This window comes from Megascapheus bottae, chromosome X (genome assembly GCF_031878675.1).
Source record: "Megascapheus bottae isolate mThoBot1 chromosome X, mThoBot2.hap1, whole genome shotgun sequence".
In the NCBI taxonomy this organism is placed as follows: Eukaryota; Metazoa; Chordata; class Mammalia; order Rodentia; family Geomyidae; genus Megascapheus; species Megascapheus bottae.
The window spans coordinates 78,981,880-79,001,096 of NC_143547.1; the positions used below are offsets into that span (position 1 = coordinate 78,981,880).

Genomic DNA, 19,217 nt, shown 5'->3' on the forward strand with positions numbered 1-19,217 from the left:
TGATGTTCCAGACCATTAGTTTGTAGAAATTTGCTATGGCCACAATAGAAAAACAATAAATGGAATGGGTCTTTTTTTCCACTGAGTGCTTGAATGTGGTTAAGCAATGAGCTAATTGTTTCAAGAAAGTATTGAATGTACTCGGGTAGTATCTGTGGAATATACTAAAACCTGAACAAGATATCAGCAGAAGTTAATCCCAATAATCTATCAGCAAATTAACAAAATTATCCTAGTATATTCCTGTAACTTCACACTTGACAGTATACGAGTAAGATCTCTAGCTGTTTCTATATCACTACACAATACAAAGAAGGACATTTCCTTATCAGACATACTCCCTTTTTATTAACCTTATTAACATATAACCCCATTAACAGTTGGCATAAAAGCAGCAAAGGTATAGGTTGGGTGGAGAGAATTTCTGGTACAAAGCTTGCGTAGCATCTACAATATCCTGGGTCAATATCCAGTACCACAAAATAAAATAAAATAAAACAATACTAAATTAAATTAAATTAAACATAGAAAACAAAAATAAAATAAAAATTAAGAGATCTATAAAAATGAAAAGGCATTAAGAAAATGAAGAGCCAAGAGCCAGTAGGTCATGCCTATAATCCTAGTTAATCAGGAGGCTGAGATCTCAGGATTGCAGTTTGAAACAAGCCCAAGCAGGAAAGGCCAGGAGATGCTTATCTCAAATTAACCAGCAAAAAGCTGAAAAGTAGAATTGTATGTCAATTGCTAGAACATCAGCCTTGAGAAAAAGCTAAGGGACAGAGCTCAGGCCATGAGTTCAAACCCCAGTACTGGGGCACAAAAAATGAAGAGCTTTGAAGTCAGATGGTAAAGACTTGGGATTCTGGCTTCACATTTCACTGATATATAATGCATGGAACAAGCAAACTAACTTCTCTGAACCACTGTCTATGTAAATATAAATAAACCCGGGAGATGTACATTTTCAGCATTTGATTATACTTTTATATCAGTCTTCAGTAGATTGTATTATATTTATCTATGCTATACCAGGTCCTCTTTAAATTGGCTCATGAAAGTTAGATTAAGTTATATATGAGATGCATCAAAGTTTTAGGCTGTTTTTCTTTTTCTAATGGATGTTATTTCCCTTTTACATTGAACTATATTGTAAGAAATACTCTGGAAAAGTTGGGCATACTCTTGCCTTTTATGACATAAATTAGAAGAACATTGAATAAAAGCAATAGATATTTTCATCATTGCAAGTCAAACCAGTAAAAGTATTTTAGTGTAATTGAAAACAATATGATTTCACTTTAAACTAAGATTCCATCCTGTATTCTGGGATCAAATTATTGTTGTTTGGAAGGCAATATATGTACGATTATGTGACAGAGAGCATCTACTACACAATGAATTATTCTATCTTTAATATGAAGGGGCATTCTGTTCTTCTTATCTAAAAGGATTCTAGCATTCCTAAAGCATAAATTTCATTCAAAGAGAAATATGCAATTTAAAATCTGGCAACTACCTCCAAATAATTTCTCCTTGTTAAGTTCATATATATTTTTCATCTGTAATATTCTTGTTATCTTTAAATCTATAATCAATACTGAAAGTGCAGTAAGTTTATATAACCTGTTTGTCTTGGTTCAGAATTTTAACAGCAATAATGCAAATTAAGCAATTTGATTATGCATACAGATAGTATCAAAAATAAGGAATAGGCATTTCAGATGAAGACAAGAGAGGGGGAGATTACAGTAACAAATTCAATATTTATCCTATACAATTTAAGAAATGTGAGGGAATGAGTGGGTTGGAGAAGGAATGGTGAAAATGATGAAAGGGGTTACATTGGACACGATGCATAGTATTCATGAACTGCTTTGCAGAATGGAAACTCAACTTCTTGTTAAATGTACAACTACTTACAGAGAATAAAATATTAAAATAAAAATAGTCATTTTGAATGACTACAAAGACACTACTTCTACTAGTCAGTAGAATGACACCTTGAATATAATATTAACTGCTAAATATTAAAAACTTTATGGATGATCCCCAAGTACAATAGTGTGCCTTACAACCTTTTTGACTTTACAGTCCATATTTAGTAAACACATATTCTGAATTCTGAATTCGACCTTTCTGCAATATGATCATTTCTCATGACCCTAGGAAGAGTATGCAAGCTGAAGCTCCCAATTAGTTACACAATATTTTAAATTGAAATGGCAGCCATAGTATGTTGTTTTATTTCCCTATAGACCAAAGAAATAAAACAACATACTATGGCTGCCATTTCAATTTAAAATATTGTGTATCATACTTGTACTTCTTAACTGTTTAAGTTAAATAAAGCTCTTATTAGAAATATCGGCTTGTCTCTTACTTTTTTCTTATCATTCACTGTCCTCTGACTGTGGATCTTCAAATACCTCTTCTAAATGTTCTAGATGGCCAATTGTTGTATGAACTTCTTAGTAGCTCTTCACTTCCCCATGTGGTATAGAGATTTTCAATGCTCCCTCTTGAACCTGTCATTTAATTGGCTTTGTCAAAGAGGCATTTGGATGCAATGCTCATTTAAGTAATGCAAAAAAATAAAATCCTATGTAAATTATTGGCAAGAAAAAATAGCTGAAATACTCAAATCAACAGAAACATTCATTGTTTGTTGTACAGCATTTTGAGGTTTCATTAAACGGTTTTAAGGGATTTCTAAAAATATACAATAGGCTTGAGTAGAAATTTTTAACTTTACTTGCACGTCAGGTTTCCTCAGACTGGTCTAAAAGATTTAAGTTTAGTTGAAAAAATAAAATGCTGATGATGAGGAACAAGCAAAACAATCAGAAAACTCTAAAAAGGATGTTTACTAAGTCTAAATTAACGAGAATACAGTGTAAATCCTATGGTTTAAAACTAAACCCATGCTCTTTTAGATATGCAGTACATCTGTTTCAAAGGAAATGGTGTCTTCCTCTTTAGGACCATAATACAGAGGATCACATTCAGTATCCCATATGAAGATTAACATGAGAATCATATGCTGCTAACGACAACTGAGAGAGCGAAATAAAAGTATTTTAATGCACATCCTGGTCAGATGGAACTTAGATGAGAAGATAAAATATAGGAAGGGCTGCTCAATTCAAAGAAAAGACATCCATGTATGGAAGATGCTGCCTTAGTGAGGTAGTAAGCTCTTTGCCACTGATAATGTTCATAGAGAAAATGGACTGTAATTAAGAGAGGTATCACAGAAGGAACTGCTGCATTCATTAATGGGGGAGGGGCTAAAGAAGAACAAATTCTAGTGCACTAACATTCATTATTTTATAGCCTGAAAAGGATAAAATTCTTAGAAAGACACTCCATAGAGTCCATCTTACTAGAATTCACACTGAACTGAATAATTTTCACCTTGTTGTTTCCTTCTTTTTGCCATATTATTATTGTCAAAACTTGCTGTTTGTAAAGAGAATACAAATGGCATTCTAATGTTAATCCTGTTTATTTCAGTGTGTTCTTAAGTCTAAAGCTACATTAACCCTACAATATTGGCCTGAAGAAGCCATTTGCTATTTTAAAACAATGAATACCAAAAGAGCAGAAATACACTTAGATGTGATTGCCTTTTCAGCTCTATTAATTTAGGGGAAAATAACAGGGTAATTTATATCCTTTGCACCTGTCAAGAGCACCATCTTTACTAATGCAATTTACACTGCCTAGTAGAACCTCCCTTAGGCTAAGGTTTAACTTCAACACACTGAAACACATATCACCAAGGACATGATTTCTCTTTTTAAAAGAACTTTTATTATCTTTAAGTAGTATACAAAACTAGTTCCCATTTAACAAACCAGTTTATGAATGCACTATATCTTGACCAATGTCACTTCTTTCAACATTCTCACCCATCTCTCCCTCACCCACTCTTCCCTCACTCTTAATTTTATAGTACATACATTGGATTTGTACCTGTGATTCCCCCCCTTTTCCACTTTATTGTCTGCCCCTTTCCTCTTGATACAAGAACAGAAAATTAAGATCTAGGCTCTGTTATCTTTTAAGACAATCTCTTCTGAAATCCACAGGGATGATGTACTACACTACAAAATCTCCAAGCTGAAGCCAAAGAAAAACTAATAAATAACACTGTATTTGATCATCATTAATCTATTTAGGGACCCAAGAATCAGTATTCCAAATATTTTGTCTTTAAGGTAATCTACTTTTCCCATATCATATCATAACAAATTGTATTCTTTAGACTCCATAAAAACTTATTTTCCTTAATATTTATGAAAATAGCCACAATTGTAGTAAAAGTGTTGAGGCATTTTTACTGACATTCAGGCTCTAAAAAAAGAACAAAACAAACTTGGGCTTAAAATCTACAAGGAAAAAAATCTTTGTTGTTTAGTGTTTGCAGCCACTAAAATGTTCTTCAGTTAGCTTTCTGTCTATAGCATCAATGAGAAATTGCCACTAAGCTGCACCTACACTGGGTTTAGAAAGGCCTATGAAGAGTCTTTAGATTTTTTCCCCATACTTGCACAGTTCCTGCAATGCACTTTTACGACAACCTAAGATACTGCATTTTGAAATTTTCATTTTTTGAGAAAGCTTTTGTTGTCACTAAAACTCATGTAAGATATATTTGAAAAATCATAACAATACTGATAAAAGACTACAAATCAATACTTAAGTTATGTACACATATAGAAAGATTTTTTACACCAAATATAAAGAATTATGTATTCAAAATATTACTATAAATGTTAAATGTGTTTTATAGATAAATTTCTCTAATAGACCACAAGTTATCAAAGGGTCAGCATTTCTTCTATTTCAGTACAAAATGTTTAAACAAACATTTGTCAGCCAGTTGTGAGAACAACTATGGTACCTGACCCAATAATCAAAGCTAATCTTCATCATTTTTGAAATCTTATGCTAAATTGCCATTTTGATTGTAGATGGTTTGTGGAATATAAAAATACCTTTAAGGATATACTTTAATATCATGTAGCCCTTCTATTAATTACAATAAAAATATGAAAAAAGAATATATGATAAAAGGAGGTGTGGGGGAAAAGTGGCAGAAAAATATGGGAAGGGGTAACAATGTTCAGGAAGTAATGTACCCACTACCTGATGAATGTAACTGTAAACACTCTATACATCAGCCCAACAATATTTTTTAAGTTAATAAAAAGAAAGAAAGAAAGAATATATGTTCAATATGATATTTTTATTTCTGGCCAAATAAGACAATGAACTACAATTTATAACAGTCTAAAACTAGGTAATTTATTGAAAACTCTCATATGAATTCCCAGAGTCTTTTTCCCTCCATTCAATATTTTTGTCTGTATATTTTATAAACATGAAATCCTAGCATATTTATAAAGAAAAGGTAAGGGAAATTAAATTATATAGACTCTTGTCAGTCAAAATAGACCAGCTTTTTCTTAGTGTCACAAAAAATGTTTTTAGCATTCTACTTATATAGAATATTCAACATTACAAAATCTGTGCTGCTTTCTAAGTTCTTGCTGCTAAATCAGTTCACTCTCTCTTAGGTCAAGGAACTGAATATTCAAAAAAACGAAAGTGATTCATTACAAATATGTCAAATTATATTTTGATATGTGGCTAGTGTTAATCTTATTAATATATAGGCATACTGAACCACATAAAAGCTAACAAATAAGCTATATAATAGGAGTTGTAATTTGGATCATCTGGACAACAGAATTGAGTGACAATTACTGATCATAACCTACTGATCTCAATAGGTTTTGTTCATGGTAAATTGTTCCTGGTAGTTTTTGGTAAATCTTTGGCCATTTCTCACGAGCTAAGATTCATAAAATCAGCAAGTCATCCAACTTTGAAAGAACACTAATGGCATGACCACCCCCTGTGAATTTGCACTTCTGACAGAGTTTTTGAAAAGTAAATACAAATGATTTCTCAAACATAGCACAAATTCTTTTCTTTCATGAGAAATAGTATTTAATAGCAAACAGATAAAGAAATCTAGTTCATAAAAAGAAGGAATAGTTAAAAATAATTGAAAATGATTCTAAAATATTCTCATTTTTCAATGATTCCCAGGGAATCACTTTCATTGTAAAGAAAGCATAGCTACACTTTCTCAGTCACTGAAAGCTAGCCTTTCAGAAAATCCAACTTAGCACTGTGCCATGTGGATCCCACAATAAAACAAGAACTAAATTAAAAATGGCAATGAACAAGGGTTCTAAACATAAAATTAACTGAATGCAGGTATAACATTCTACATCTCTCCTAATGTTAACTATTTTAAAGGAAATGTTCACAGTTAAAAACATTTTTTTCTTACTTAACAGCTTGTTTTGCTATGTTTTTTTTTAAAGCTCCAGCTTTCTTCCACCAAAAGAAAAAAATAATTGCAAATAACACTTTCAAAGAACATCTTTATTATATCTCCTGGATTTTTCTTTTAAGAGCTTTACAAATTTTAAAAAATTATTTTAAAAAAAATCCTAATATTTCAGCATACATTAGCTTAAAATACATTTGAAACACAGGAATTTATAAAATACTCTTTTCAATCCCATGTGCAAATAACTTCTCATAGAAATACAAGCTATAGAAATTTTAATTTTTACTCAGAGCTTGAGTGATAAGACTAAGAGATGTAAAATCAAGTTCATTAATATTTCTCAAAGCGTAAAAGCCTTTATTGAAAGATTATGTTTCTGTAACGTGTTAGCTTAGAATTCTTCAAACTTGCTAAAAAATAGTATTAAAGGCATTTCCAGTATAATATAACATGAATTATGAGCAGATTTAAAATCATTAAACAAAATAAATCATAAGTGCTTTATATAGAGAAAATTTCAGAAGTAATTCCATGCTAAAATAAGTTTCTCTATGACATCCTTCACATCAGTAAGTAGATTATCATTAAGCACTGTAAGAGAATATAAACATAAACTCTAGGAATACAACACAATGATAAACTGTAAGCATACTAATATCTTTAAATATAAAGCAAATATAAGGGATGCTTAAATCTTGTGGGTTTAGAGCTGCTGCTGCTTGGAGTTTCCCCCACCCGTTTTACCACACGGTAGATTCATGAATGAAATCTCACGTTAATATCCTATTTTCTCTCACTTACATGTATGCTGGAGAAAGTGGAGTTGACCTGGATGTTTTAAGCACAGGAACTGGGAATTTCCAGATAGCAGGAGAGCTCGTTTTCCATTTCAATGGCATGTTGTCACCACGGTACTACAATAACAGTAAACAGCGTTTCCATAACAGACTACCAACTAGGACTTCCATTCCACACTGTACTGACACAGCAGTGGCTGCTTCGGAGCACAAGCAAATGATTCTGCCAGTGCCCTTAAACCGATGCTTCCAATCTGGAAAATAGGACTGCAAGGTTCCTCTTTAAATCCTCCTGTGCCCTAAAGCAACATGATTCTATCGTTGCAACTCCACAATAGTGCCACCACGTTAGGAAAGCGTTGACTGCAGTATGTGTGTGTATGTATGTACATATGTATGTTTGTATATGTGTGTGTGTACACACACACTAAATCTGCACCGTGCATACTACACAATGCAGCTTTAATAAAAGCAGCTGTTTTTTTTTTTTTACAACTTGCAAGTTCATTGTTCTACTTTAACAGGGATACTGCAGCACTATACTATATTCTATACCTATTAATTAACGTGATTTCTGATCAATAGTAGCAGAAAAAAATACAGGAGTTTCATATGAAAATGAAACAACATACCTACTCAGAATACACTTGTCATCCTCTGAACATTCTTCTTTTGAGCTGCAACAATACAAATGGGATATAAACCTCAGCATAGCCTTAGGCCACAGCTAATAGAGATCAGTGACTAAATTCAGCAGTCTCCTTTCCTCCTGTGTAAGCTCTGGCCACACAATACAAGAATGCCATTATGGGAAAAGCTCGTCTAAAAAAAAAAAGCCAGTCCCTCTGTTTTCCAGTTAGAAGAAAGCAAAATATAAGAGCAAATGCAAACTGCTGTAGAACTCTGCACGCTCTTCTAGTAGCTTCTGATTCAAGTTTCTCTCCTTTCCCTATTTTTATTTCCAAGCCAGGATGAGCAAAATCTCATAAATTTACAACATGCTGTGGTAACACGAATATCACTCTGTCTTCTGCAGCAGAGAAGTACAGAATAGCATGCTCTTAATAGCAGTCCTCAGAGGGACGCTATCAACAATCTAATTCAATACTGCCCTCCCTTTCTCCTCCTTCTCCCCTCTGGTTCCTCTCCCTCCCTCACTCCTCCCCCCCCTACACACACACACACACACACACACACACACACACACACACACACACACACACAGCTCACAAAATTGCCTAGAGGAAAAGACCAACACTGCTGGCCAAGCAGGTGTCCAACAGAGACCACTCCACAGCTCAGCAGCAGTCCAGTAGCCCCTCGAGATTAGCAATTGTCAAAGAGGTTCAAAAATTAAAGCTGCTGTCAAAGGCAGCTTGAGGTATTTCAAGAAAGCAATGGCAAACAAAGGGTTCATATATATATGACTTTAAACTATTGTTAGAAAATATCATTGTCAATGCTCCCAAAAAAGATGACAGTCTTTTAAGTTTCTGTTAATGCACCAAAACAAGCTCATAAATACACTAGATCACTCTAAAAGGGGAAAATAGGTTAAAATTAGTCTGGCAATGAACTCTTCATCTACATCCAGATTTCTATTTCTGATATGGGCAAGTCATTATCTCTAAAGAACTACATTTCCTATCAACATACTTCTTAATAAAAACAGAATTATCTGTCTTCATCAATTCAAGCTTAGTAAAGGGAAATCAACATTGACACAAAACTCACTACTGTAAAAAGAAATCACTGCTATGACAAAGAGCTCATATTTACTACCATACCTGTATTGAAACAATAGACAAGTTTCCAAGTGGAACTGATGGGCTTCAGGTACACTTTCACAAATTATTGGAAAATAATGTTTTAATGGGTAAATGTTGAATTCATAAATGTTTTATAGGAAAAACTTTGAAATTTTAAAACATACAATTAATATTTTAGATATTTAGCATGAAACCACCTATGAATAATCATAAATATATTGCTTTCAAAATACAGACCAGTATGGAGGAAAAAAGCCTTTTCTATGAAACATAAATGTGTGTAGCATACTCATATGCTATATAAAGAGAAAATATTTGTTTTGAAGGACTGACCAGAAATACATAAATTCATAACTCTAAACTGATAGCAATCTTCACTATCCCATATACAAACTTTTCAATCTATAATACACAAATAAACCCAACTCCTCCCATATTTCTTATCCCACAGAAAACTATCTCACAGAAGTCTTTAAAGGAATCAGAGAAAGGAATATTCACCAATACCTTCGTGGTCCACATATATTAAAAAAGTAATCCCTGACACTAATATAAATGTACTAGAGCAAATATTTTATATTAGAAGATAAGTAATGTAGAGAAAAAAGGCCCCAGGCACAATCACTGATAACAAATAGGAGTAGCAATAAATAGGAGGAACAATACACATACACCACAAAAACACACAAACACACAAGAGAGAGAGAGAGAGAGAGAGAGAGAGAGAGAGAGAGAGAGAGAGAGAGAGAGGTGAAAGGAAGGAAAGAAGGGAGGAAGAGAAGGAAGGAAGGAAGGAAGGAAGGCGCAGGCAAAGCTTAGAATGTCTGATTCCAGAATAAGTTTCAAGCAAATTTTCAAAATCTGAAGCATTTGCAAATATTTAAAAACATAAAAAATATATATATATTAGACATATGTGGCAAAGAAATAGAGTTTTAAGAAGAAAATCCCACTTTCAAGCTCATGAATATTTTATAAGGAAGGTATAAATTGCAAATGTGACCTCATCATTTGAGAACAAAGGCACCCAAACCAATGTAAAATCAAGTGCTTGTGTCAGTTTATCTGCTTAAACTCTTCAAAACTTTCTCACAAGAAGGCTGCAGTTTTCCAAATTTCTAAGACACACTTTTGAATATTATAAAGATTCTAAGGTTATTCTTCATTGAAAATAAATTTATTTTTTTGCCAGTCCTGGGGCTTTAACTAAGGGCCTCAGCACTGTCCCTGGACACTTCTTGCTCAAGGCTATTGCTCTGCCACTTAAGTGTGGCACTTCCATCTTTTTCTCTGTATGTGATACTGAGGAATTGAACCCTGGTCTTCATGCATGCTAGGCAAGTACTCTACCACTAGGCCAAACTCCCGGACCAAAAAACAAAAAACAACAACAAAAAAACATGATTTTTTAAATCAACATAATCTTGTCTAATTTCATTATGCTCCAAAAATTGTTGATCTATATACTTGCCAGTCTCAAAAAAGGTTATTTGTTTAAAATGAAAACAAGACTACTTTTTACCACCTCAGCTTCAATGTCCTTAAAGGCTCAAAAGCAGCAAAGAATTATATCTATTGGTGAACATTTATTTATATTGTTTTTACTTTTGCTTTAATAAGTTGCAAATTCATTGGTAATTATCTCTCATGAGTAAACAATTATACGAAAGGCTTTAAAGATAATGCCTTTAAGTAAATATATGGCCAATAAACTATATTCGTACTATCTTCATTTCCTTAACATCTCCTATATTTTAAAAATATACTTCAATTTGATAAAAAAAAATCACCCCAGTTACTAATTAGCAATATCTAAATTAATCAGATTTTTAATCCCTTAGCAAATATTCTAGTAGCAACCAAGGAATCTAATTGTAATTGCCACTATATTGTACAACTAAAAATGTTTTTATCTACATTAAAAAGGAAGAGCATGGGCCAGGAGTTTGGCCTAGTGGTAGAGTGCTTGCCTAGCATGCACGAAGACCCGGGTTCGATTCATCAGTACCACATACATAGAAAAAAAAGGAAGGGCATGATTAAACATGTACCTTAAATACAAGTTACACAAGCTCAGTATCCCACCAGCTTAATATTATGACTGGTAAATGCCCAAAGGATGATATATCATAGGAAACTGACTTCAATTACAGAATACTTGGTCTCTATTTCAGATCACTATATTAGACAGGACTCAAAAGTTATCCAAACTTTTTTATAATCATCCATCACTTAAAAAATACCTGTGCATGAGATATCCAAAGAATTTAATAATAATCAATCACTTAAAAATACTTGTGCATGAGTATTTCAGAAATAAAATAAACAAAGTACAATGGTGGTATTTGGCTAAGGCCATAAAAAGAGTGATTCTCAGCTAAACTATACAACTCAGATTTCTCTGGCTCCAAACATAGGAAGAAAAAATTTTCAGAACTCTTCGAAATCATCTTGTTCCGTACTCTTGTTGTATAGATGAAAAGCACTGAAACCTAGAGACGTTCATTTGTCCCTCGTTAATGTGCAAGTTAGAAGTAGAACTAGTTTCCAACTCCTAGTCCCAGATTCTCTAGCATCTGTGACATCGCTTTTTAATCTGAACATTCCATAAGATGAATGTTTCTGTATGAAGTGAACTGTGCTCTATAAATATCTCAATGTATTCTAAAGAAACAAGGACATCTAAGACACATTACTCCTCCTATTAGATATACACTAAAAAAAAACACAAGAAGGAAAGAAATGCCCAAATGCAAAAGTATATATACATATATATGTAAAACTAATTCGAAAATCTTCATTTCAGAAAATACAGAAGAATGATGGTAGGAGAGGTAAGTGAAACTTACAACCATAAATGATGGGAGAAAATATAATCTGATTTTTTCTCAACAAAAATGCCCCTAAGTAACCTTTTAGTAAAATTTCCTTTGTTTACTGACTTCTACAGCCTGTTACCAGTGTTATACCATTAAATGAATTGAGTAATTAGTTCTATGACTAATTTCTCCCTCTATTTTTTTCCTCATATGCCTGATGAACATGCCTTTGTTTTTGTTGTAAGTTTTGGTTTATCCTGTTTAAGTTTAGTAGCATTAGCTCCAGTTTATATGAATTGGCACACTGTAATCTGCAGGCCTGAAAATATCTCTTCAAACAAATACAGAATATAAACATCATTCATGTTTCACAGAAAAGATGGTCAATCATGAGAATGTGGAAGCGCTATTTATGTACTAACAATCAGTAAAATTATTTGGATGATGACCAAGTAGGACTCTTAAATCGCTAATATAAATAAATTGTATGACACGATGTAATTTCTTAATATACTAAAGGTTCTTTCTTCCAGGAAATCAAAACATTCACATTTATGGGTACATACATTTGATCATTTATATACACTATGATTATATACACATGTAGGTTTTGTTTATGTGAAATGAACTATAAAATGAAGCACAGATAATAAAGCCTTGCTACCATTAAAATGGCAAATTCCAATTGTTTCTCATAAAGGATCTCATTGGAAAGTTGTATACGGGAAATTTCCTCAACAGGTCTATGTGTACAAGGATCCACGAAGACATACTGTATTGTTGTTACAACTATGACCTGAAAGAGTATCTAGCACTTTCAAAATGCAAATGAATATAAAGATACAACTATGATGATGAATAGAGAATTCTTCATTCCATGATTTCTAAGTGATGTGAAGGGCAGGACTGCTCTCATTTTTACAAACTAAAATGACCAGAAAGGGTACTAATTTGGGTAGGTAAAGAACAGCACTATGAACAACTAGTAGACTAAAAAGGCAAAAACAGTAAGAGATCAAATAAATCAGTTAGTAAGTGGATAAGACGAGAAAGAATTGGCTGAAAATGGAATGAAAAGCCAGAATGGCAGTACTTTTTGATATTTACAAAACATTTTACAGTTGGTGGTCAAATGAAAGAAATTAATAAGAATATGATAGAAGTTGGGACGAGTGGCAAAAATACAGACTAGACAAAGCAGAGAACATGGATCTAATTGTTGGCGGCTCAAGGACCGGCCAGACTCTGACTAGTGATTTTCTTCCTGAAACTGAAAATTGGTAGTAAATCTCAATAAGAAATTCTGTTTTGGGGGTAGTATCTTGGTCCTTTCTGGCTTTTCTTTTCTCTTACCATTCAATATCTTTAAAATTTCCTATCTATTTAGTAATACTTTAAAATGAAAACCAGAGTGCTTGTGAAGAAGGGATGATGGTAATTAAGGTCAATGGTTATATTTTTTATTTTAATTTTGCCAATCCTGGGGCTTGAACCATCCTTGGGCTTTCTCAAGGCTAGTGCTCTACCACCTGAGCCACAGCACCAGTTGCAGCGTTTTCTATGTATGCTGTACTGAACATCTTCATGCATGCGAGGCGAGCACTGTACCACTAGGCCACATTACTGGCCCCTCAATGGTTTTTTAAATACATACTGTTTACATATCTGTTGTCACACTATCATTTGGAAGTGCCTGAAAAAAGCAGTCTAGAGAGATAGTTGGAGAGCATCAAAGTGGGAGATTATATTCCATGCTCCACAAACAAAGCCATGTTAAATCAGATGTCCAGCCCAAATTACAACTTTTCTTTTAACAAAGAATCCCTGATACTTTGCTCATCCCTATAATCCTAACTATTTGGGCTGCAGAGACAAGGATTACATTTCCTCATGTTAGCCTGAGCAAAAAATAAGGCTTCCATCTCTACAGAAAAGTACATGGTGGCATATGCCTATGATTCCCAGCTATACTAGAGTAACAGGTGGAATTATCATGATTCCAAGCTAGCCCTGCTCAAAACCACAAAGGAATACCAAAAACAAAACAAAAACTAAAGCAAAAAAGAGCTGGAACTATGGAATAAAGCATCCCCCAGTACTGCCAAATAAATGAATAATAACTACATAAGCTAGTCTAGTAAGTATGATCCTTATTTCTTCTTCATTCATTATTAGTCCTAGAACATTGGGATATACCCAATAAGATGTGAGGAAAACTAAAAACAAAGCAGACATCAATATATAGTCTTGGTATATATCAAAGTAAGATGTTTTAAAAGATTACTGTTAAATTTGCCATTACTAAAAGTATAGTTTAGATCAGAGGAATATTATAACTAATACACATGTTACATTGTTACCGTATCTGATCTTGTTATCTGGTATATTGTATATAAGTTTATTTGTTCATTTGAAATAGGAAGGGAAGGGAGGGAAACAAGATGAGGGAAGGGGGTAGGGGGAGGGAAATGGGGACAAAAACATGAGAAGTAGTATCAATGTGTAAGAAATAATGTACCTTCTATTTGGCAAATATAACTGTAACCCCTCTATTAATTACAATAAAAATAGAATTATATGAAGGGAAAAAAAGAATATATACTAGTCAGATAATAGTAGTTAATTTCTTTCAAATGCCAATCCTAGAGCTTGAACTCAGGGCCTGGTCACTGTACCAGAGCTGTTTTGCTCAAGGCTGATGCTCTACCGCTTACACCACAGGTCTACTTCTGGATTGTTGGTTGCTAATTGGAGATAAGAAGTTCAAGGAACTATTCTAGCCTAGGCTAGCTTTAAACCATGATCCTCACAACTTGGACTCCTGCGTAGCTACGATTACAGGCATGCGCCATCAGTGCCAGGTAATTTGTTCATCTCAAGCTACAAAATCCTTAAAATGAAAATATATGCCATTCCTGTTATAGTTTGAACAATGAAATATCACAAGCGTTGGGAAGTGGGTGGGGCCTAGTTAGAAGTACGTCACTGAAGTTGTGCATTGAAAACACATTATCCAATCCCTCTTTCCTCTCTCTTGATGTTTTTATCCCAGCCACTATGAAGTTAGTAGGCTCTGCCACATCGTCTCACTGCCATATCTTGCCTTGCTTTAGGTCCAAAGCAATGGATTCCCAATCTTGCTCTGAAACCTCTGAAACTGTGAGCTCCAATGAACATTTCCTTTGAAGTTGTTTCATGCAGACATTTGCCACAGAAATGAGAAACTAGACAAAACAGATATTATATGGTTTGCAAAGTAAGTACATGTCAAAGAAATTATCTAGAATACAGACTTATTTAACACTTAGCTAGTGTGCATAAGGCTAGGAGTTCAAAAGAATTTTAAAATAATTGAAGTAAGATAAACAATACAAAAAAGGAACAGTTAAAACCATGGCTTCAATGAAAAAATGTATTCATACTTTCAAATAGTTCAAGTTATTTGATTTCATTGTTTTTTATTTATTTTTATTTTTGCCAGTCCTGGGCCTTGGACTCAAGGCCTTGGCACTGTCTTTGGGCTTTCTTAAGGCTAGAGCTCTACCACTTTAGCCACATCACCATTTCTAGCTTTTTGCTATGTATGTGGTACTGAGGAATCGAACCCAAGGCTTTGTGCATGGTAGGCAAGCACTCTACCACTTGGCTAAACTCCTGGCCTTTTTTATTTAATTTTGAGAACATCAAGTATAGAAGCAAAACCTCCAATGTTAAGTGAAGATAACAGACACCACAATCTTTGCATTTGTAAAATTTACACTCTTTTGGTAAGTATGAGCAATTTCTAATGGTTATTTATGATGCTTGAAATTTTTTCATTAATAAGATTATATGCTACATCACAAGCATACGCCAATTACAGAAATTCAGTGTAGCACTTTTTTCAACATTTCAATTTAAATTAACTAAACACTACTTTGAAAATTGCATTTATTTTAAAAGAGTTAGTACATCCACATGTGAACCATCAGCATTATTGCCAAAAATGAGGTTAGAAAATTATCTGGTTTGTTTAGTCTCTTACAATCCCCATTGGTAAATCTGAGTTACAAAAAGCAGTGAAGCCACAACAAAGTAAAAAAATCTTCAAATTTTCCATGAAAAATGATCTATATATTCAATTGCCTTAATTTTTTGCCAGAACTAATCATTTAAAACTTAAATTTCCTACATATACAATCCACAAGAAGTAGTATCTAAGAACTTTTGCTCTCTGAAAATAAAAGAGTTAATTTACATAATTAGATAACACAGAAAATCTTATGTTTTAAAGAGGACTCAGTGTCAAACTGGAATCTAGGAATCTATTAATATAGACGGGGCCCAACAGTTAAATTAAGATCATAGTCCATAATAATGGTCAACATCCACATTTTCAAGACAATTTCTCATTATAAAATTTGGAATTCTCTTTGGCAATCACTTTATCTGGTTTCTAAAACAGGTATAAGATATAGAACAGTTTTACTGAAACAGTAACTTGCAGAAGTGAGCTGAGTAGTATGTTATTTAAAGTAGAAGTGTCTCCACAGATCAAGATGCAATGCACACATAAACTGCTTTGTTACATGACAAAATATTAAATACATAACCTAACATTTAAAAAGTAAGGAAATGGGTATGTTGGAAGGGAAGCATCTCTGTTGAATTGGGAACGCCTCTGTACAACTACTTAAAGATAATAAAAATCTTGAAAATGCTGGGCACTGGTGGCTCACACATGTAATCCTACTCAGGAAGCTGAAATCTGAGGATCATGTTTCAAAGCCAGCCCAGGCAGGAAAGTCCATGAGACTCTGATCTCAAATGAACTACTCAAAAAAAGCCATAAGTGGAGCTGTGATTCGAGTGCTGGAGTACTAGCCGTGAGCACAGAGGGAGTTCAAGCCCCAGGACCAGAGAAAATGTATACATATATATATATGTATGCATGTGTACATACATGTGTATATGTATACATATATGTGCACATATAGGTGTATATATATACATATATATGGCATATACATATATATTTTCAAAAGAGAGTACAAAACTGGGCGCCGGTGGCTTACACCTGTAATCCTAGCTACTCAGTAGGCTGAGATCTGAGGATCACAGTTCAAAGCCGGTCAAGACAGGAAAGTCCATGAGACTCTTATGCCCAATTAACCACCAGAAAACTGGAAGTGGTACTGTGGCTCCAGTGGTGGAGCACTAGACTTGAGCTGAAGAGCTCAAGGACAGCACCCAGGCCCAGAGTTCAAGCCCCACAGCCAACAAAAAGAAAAGAGAAAGAGGAAAACACCAAAAAATAAAATAAACCATGCCTGCAAGCAACTATTTAATTAAAATTTTATGATGTAACATATTATTAGTATGTTATTAAAAAGTGTTCATCCATATGTCATATCCTAACTACATCATTGTTCTGTTATTATGTCTAACATTATTATTTGGAGTCAGTGGTTTTCCAATTGATAGACCATTTATCTTTATCTCATGAAAAGGAAATTTTGAATGTAAACAGAATTCATCTTGCAGGTTTACCCTAGGCTTAAGCTAAAAATAATTTCAACTTGAGTCCCCTGATTGCCTTTCTAAGCCTGGCTGCTTCAACTATGATCAGAATCATTTCATGTCTTCAAATCCAAATATTTGTTTTCAATAATCAGTTATTTGTCATGGATTTCTGAAGCTACCTAACACTTCAGTGAAATATATCTTCCCTTTGGCTAGCATATATTTATTCATTCATTCCTTATTCAGCTTGATCTGTCAGAGATACTGTTGAGCATTTTTATGAACCTTCCACTACAGGATCTGGCTTTTTTTAATTCTCGTGATACTGTTCATACATTAAAAACAATATTTATTGTGGTACATTCCAAAAAAATATCAAGTTTTGAGAATCAGCTATGTAGAACAACAAAACCTGACCTCCAAAAAGGATGAAGATGAAAGACTGAATGAAACTGATTCTCTAAACAGAGAAAAAGTATTAGCAAAGGTATTAAGACCATGTTGTTTCATTTGCCAATTAAAATACACTTGTTTTAATTGAGGCCTCTTTAGTATATTAAACAGAATGTAACACAAACTCTTGCACATAACAAATACCAAAATCAACCATTTCACTTTGCATAGCCCAAAAGACCTACGCAGGAGGCCCATGCTAAATTAGTGGCACCATCAATAAGTACTGAAAACATGATGCTCCAAGATTTCACAAGTACACAGAAGTGTACAGTGTCCTGGTTGCAAGTTCCTCACAATCTAATCAGGCAGACTGAATACTCACATATGAAATACAAGTGCAAGTAAACACAGCGTTACAATAAAATTTTAATTATATATGCCTCTGGATAACTAATTTTATATACAAAACTTTCAAAATTGTTCTAACATAAAAACACATGGATAAAATTAACTATCCAAATATGGAAAATTATTTTTCACCTTCTAGTGGAATTCTTCCTGCCTTTTACCTTCTTCAAGTCTAAAACACACATAAGCCTTTCCAAAATAACAGTTTTCAAAGTACACAATAGCTGATTAACATGCATCAGACAGATACCATCATGTAAACAAGTAACATCTATCATTTTGCAGCTTCCGCAGCCCAGCCCCTACCTCCCCCCCCACACTACCCTAGTTGCTATGGTTTGACATGAAACACAGAGTTGTGGAAAGAAAAGAAACAATAGTCAAGAAAGACAAGTTTTATGCCTCCAAGGGAGATGCTTTCAAACATTAGTGTGCTAAGAATCACTAGAAAATGACTAAAATGTGAAAATCTGGATGTGCTCCCATATTCTGTTTTAAACACCAGGTGTACTAGACTTGAAGAAACTGTTTTCAAGTCAAGGATACTAACTCTTACCTCAACTACAGTAAGATTCTTTGTTCTCTCACTTTCTGGCCTTCCTTAATATATCAGCATTGGCTGCTCCCAACAGTTGTCTAGCCAAACTGTTCATAGTCATTATTTAGCCCTCCCAAACTCCATAGCATTCCAAGTCTAGGAGAGTCTGCAAACCAGGTGTCCAACTGGCATACACATAGACACACAGGCAGACAGATACAGAGTGCAGATTTAGGAGGTACAAGAATGAGAAAAAATGTTGTCAAAAATTATAGTGATTGTGCAATGGAGATGGAAAAGTTAAAATGAGTTTCAAACTTTCTCCATGAGGAAGAATGCAAAAGAAGACAGAGCAGGAGCCTGTGATCTGCTTACGGCTCTGCCACTAATTAGCTTTATGATCGCCAGTGTTATCTTTCTCATCTATAAATTAGGGGAAAATCTCTTTTTCCATTCCCTTACTGCAATGAGATGAAAGTCAAATGAAACATTTGTGAAAACAGACTGGAAAATGTAAAGCAGACTGGGTTGTATAAGAACATGTGATATTTAAAACAAATTTTCTAATAAACACAGAAACTGTGACATCATTTAAATTTTATTTGATAACTATCT

The 19,217-nt window shown here is 33.8% G+C and overlaps 1 protein-coding gene across 6 annotated transcripts in view; it reads right to left on the bottom strand.

The window, feature by feature from the left end:
• The window catches only part of Klhl13 (kelch like family member 13), a 150,500-nt gene that overhangs the window by 47,316 nt on the left and 83,967 nt on the right, over positions 1 to 19,217 (bottom strand). The window contains exons 1-2 of one of the 6 annotated variants that reach the window (XM_090325889.1): positions 7,803 to 7,874; positions 7,175 to 7,287 (exon numbers count right to left, since the gene is read on the bottom strand). The exons of 3 other annotated variants lie outside the window; for them this stretch is intronic. In XM_090325889.1, coding sequence (XP_090182015.1) covers positions 7,175 to 7,272 — 98 coding nt within the window. In that variant the 5' untranslated portion in view covers positions 7,273 to 7,287; positions 7,803 to 7,874. Of the gene's footprint in view, positions 1 to 7,174; positions 7,413 to 7,802; positions 8,125 to 19,217 lie in introns of those variants that run through there. 2 more of the 6 variants (XM_090325891.1, XM_090325888.1) reach the window with 2 other exon arrangements.